The 2,989-nt window shown below is 44.7% G+C and overlaps 1 protein-coding gene across 1 annotated transcript; it reads left to right on the top strand.

Annotated features, from left to right (window-relative positions):
* The first annotated feature begins 449 nt into the window (after positions 1-449).
* LOC117558725 (tripartite motif-containing protein 16-like) lies at positions 450-2,649 on the top strand. Its single transcript, XM_034235084.1, has 2 exons — positions 450-2,272; positions 2,305-2,649. The coding sequence occupies exon 1, from the start codon at positions 500-502 to the stop codon at positions 2,162-2,164; it is 1,665 nt and encodes a 554-aa protein (XP_034090975.1). The 5' UTR covers positions 450-499; the 3' UTR covers positions 2,165-2,272; positions 2,305-2,649.
* Positions 2,650-2,989: the final 340 nt, after the last annotated feature.

Raw genomic sequence — 2,989 nt, 5'->3', positions numbered from 1 at the left:
TGCTTTTGTACTTTTACTTGTTACACAGTATTTTTACCCTGTAGTATTTCTACTTTTGCTTTAGTAGAATATCTGAGTACTTCTTACACCACTGCTACCATGAGTGAGGAGCTGTGTGCTACAAAAGCCTGAATTTAAAACAAATATTTTACAGCTGAAGACTGTTTTCAAATGTAGAGCAGGTTGTAGTCGAGGCTCCGTTTGTAAAGGAGGAAACAGTTCAGAGTGTCAGAGCTGCTCCTTCTCCTGGAATGAGTCAGAGTTTGATGAGCCCTCCCTCTTCTTCCTGCTCTCAGACACAGCCAGCTCCACTCTGTATTTCCTGGCTCCTCCCCTTCAGATCCACACTGAGGAGGATGGGTGTAACCAACACGTGGGTAAAGTACAAGAGCTGATAGGCCAAATTCACTGCACACACACATGCTGTTCAGATCACAGCTCACATAGTTTCAGGTTTCAGGAAGTGAAACTCAGACACTCGCTGCCACTGAGAGGAGAAATGGCGCAGAAAGGAGTTCAGCTGGACCGGGAAACCTTCTCTTGTTCGATCTGTCTGGATCTACTGAAGGATCCGGTGGCGACTCCCTGTGGACATAGCTACTGCATGAAGTGTATTAAAGGCTTCTGGGATGGAGAGGATGAGAAGAAGATCCACAGCTGCCCTCAGTGTAAGCAGAGCTTCACACCGAGGCCTGTCCTGCTGAAAAACACCATGTTAGCAGCTTTAGTGGAGGAGCTGAAGAAGACTGGACTCCAAGCTGCTCCTGCTGATCTCTGCTATGCTGGAGCTGGAGATGTGGCCTGTGATGTCTGCACTGGGAGAAAACTGAGAGCCTGTAAGTCCTGCCTCGTGTGTCTGGCCTCTTATTGTGACAAACACCTCCAGCCTCATTATGACGTAGCTCCATTAAAGAAACACAAGCTGGTGGAGCCCTCCAAGAAGCTCCAGGAGAACATCTGCTCTCGTCACGACGAGGTGATGAAGATGTTCTGCCGCACTGATCAGCAGAGTATCTGTTATCTCTGCTCTGTGGACGAACACAAAGGCCACGACACGGTGTCAGCTGCAGCGGAAAGGACTGAGAGGCAGAGAGAGCTGGAGGGGAGTCGACTAAACATCCAGCAGAGAATCCAGGACGGAGAGAAGGAGGTGAAGCTGCTTCAGCAGGAGGTGGAGGCCGTCAATGGCTCTGCTGATAAAGCAGTGGAGGACAGTGAGAAGACGTTCACTGAGCTGATCCGTCTCATGGAGAAAAGAAGCTCTGATGTGAAGCAGCAGGTCAGATCCCAGCAGAAGAGAGAAGTGAGTCGAGTCAGAGAGCTTCAGGAGAAGCTGGAGCAGGAGATGGCTGAGCTGAAGAGGAGAGACGCTGAGCTGAAGCTGCTGTCTCACACAGAGGATCACAACCAGTTTCTGCACAGCTACCCCTCACTGCCAGCCCTCAGTGAAGCTACACACTCCTCCAGCATCAACATCCGTCCTCTGAGCTACTTTGAGGATGTGACGGCGGCCCTGTCAGCAGTCAGAGACAAACTACAGGACGTCCTGAGAGAGGAATGGACAAACGTCTCACCGCCTGAAGTGGAGGTTTTACTGTCAGCAGCAGAGTCCACCACCAGAGCTGGGTTCTTAGAATATTCACAGGAGATCAAACTGGATCCAAACACAGCAAACACACATCTGTTAATATCTGAGGGGGGCAGAAAAGCAACATACTTGAGACAACCACAGCCTTATTCTAATCATCCAGACAGATTCACCAAATATCGTCAGGTCCTGAGTACAGAGAGTCTGACTGGATGTTGTTACTGGGAGGTGGAGCGGAGAGGGAGAAGAGTTTATGTAGCAGTGACATACAAGAATATCAGCAGAGCAGAGAATGAAAGTTTATTTGGAAACAATGACAAATCTTGGTCCTTAGATTGTTTCCAACACAGTTATTCATTTCGTCACAACAGTATCCACACTTCCGTCTCAGGTCCTCTGTCCTCCAGAGTAGGAGTGTACCTGGATCACAGAGCAGGTATTCTGTCCTTCTACAGCATCTCTGAAACCATGACTCTCCTCCACAGAGTCCAGACCACATTCACTCAGCCGCTACATGCTGGAGTTATGCTTGGCTGTGATTATGGACCCTCAGCTGAGTTTTGTAAACTGAAATAGCCTGAAGTCATTTGAGGAACTCTTCTACTTCTTAAACTCATTGTGTCCATCATTGTTGCTGAGAGCTGATTGTTCATCACTGCACAGAGATCAGCTGTCAATCAAACATTATGGGACGTGCTTTAACATCTTCTCATGAGTTGTTCTGTAGATGTTGGAGTTTCTTTAGGCGGCGCTCCTTCCTGTGTCTGTTTAGCCATGGAGGCTGTCACTGTTCAGGAGGGTTTCTGTTAACCTCTACTCATATTTCTCTGCATGGAAATGTAAACTTTGCTCTAAATATTTGTTGAATATTGATATATTTGTATGTTGTTGGTTCTCTTGTAAAGCACAAGTCTTCAGAGAGAAAGCACCAGAGCTTCTTTCATTGTAGATATTTTATTCAAACTGTATTTTATTTTTGACTAAGTCTCAATGTGTTGAATGCATAAATGAAAGTTTGAAGAAGGAAAGAAAACACATTAAAAGAAAAGCTAACATGTTGAGTTTGTCATAAATTGTGTTTCTATTTTCAAGATGTGAGATGAGTGCCACATTTACATGTCTGTAAAAAATGGTTTTTTTTTTTTTTTTGTTAATAAAAGAGCTAAGAGGACACAAGTGAAAATCTCATTCTTTTGTTTTTTAAATCGTAAAATGAATGATCTATCCTCTCCAGTGAAGCTGCACTAAGTTGAGTTGAATTTTAAATACATATAGTTGTTTGTTATCCTCTACGGAAGGGGATTAGGACCACACGTGATTTTTTTTTTTACATCTGACCAAAAGTGATTTTCTTTTTTATATTCTGAGATTTAAGTCAGAATATTTGTTTTTAAACTTTTC

This window comes from Gymnodraco acuticeps, unplaced genomic scaffold, assembly GCF_902827175.1.
Source record: "Gymnodraco acuticeps unplaced genomic scaffold, fGymAcu1.1, whole genome shotgun sequence".
In the NCBI taxonomy this organism is placed as follows: Eukaryota; Metazoa; Chordata; class Actinopteri; order Perciformes; family Bathydraconidae; genus Gymnodraco; species Gymnodraco acuticeps.
The sequence above is the reverse complement of the archived record's forward strand: the minus strand, read 5'-3'. Positions and strand labels throughout refer to the sequence as shown.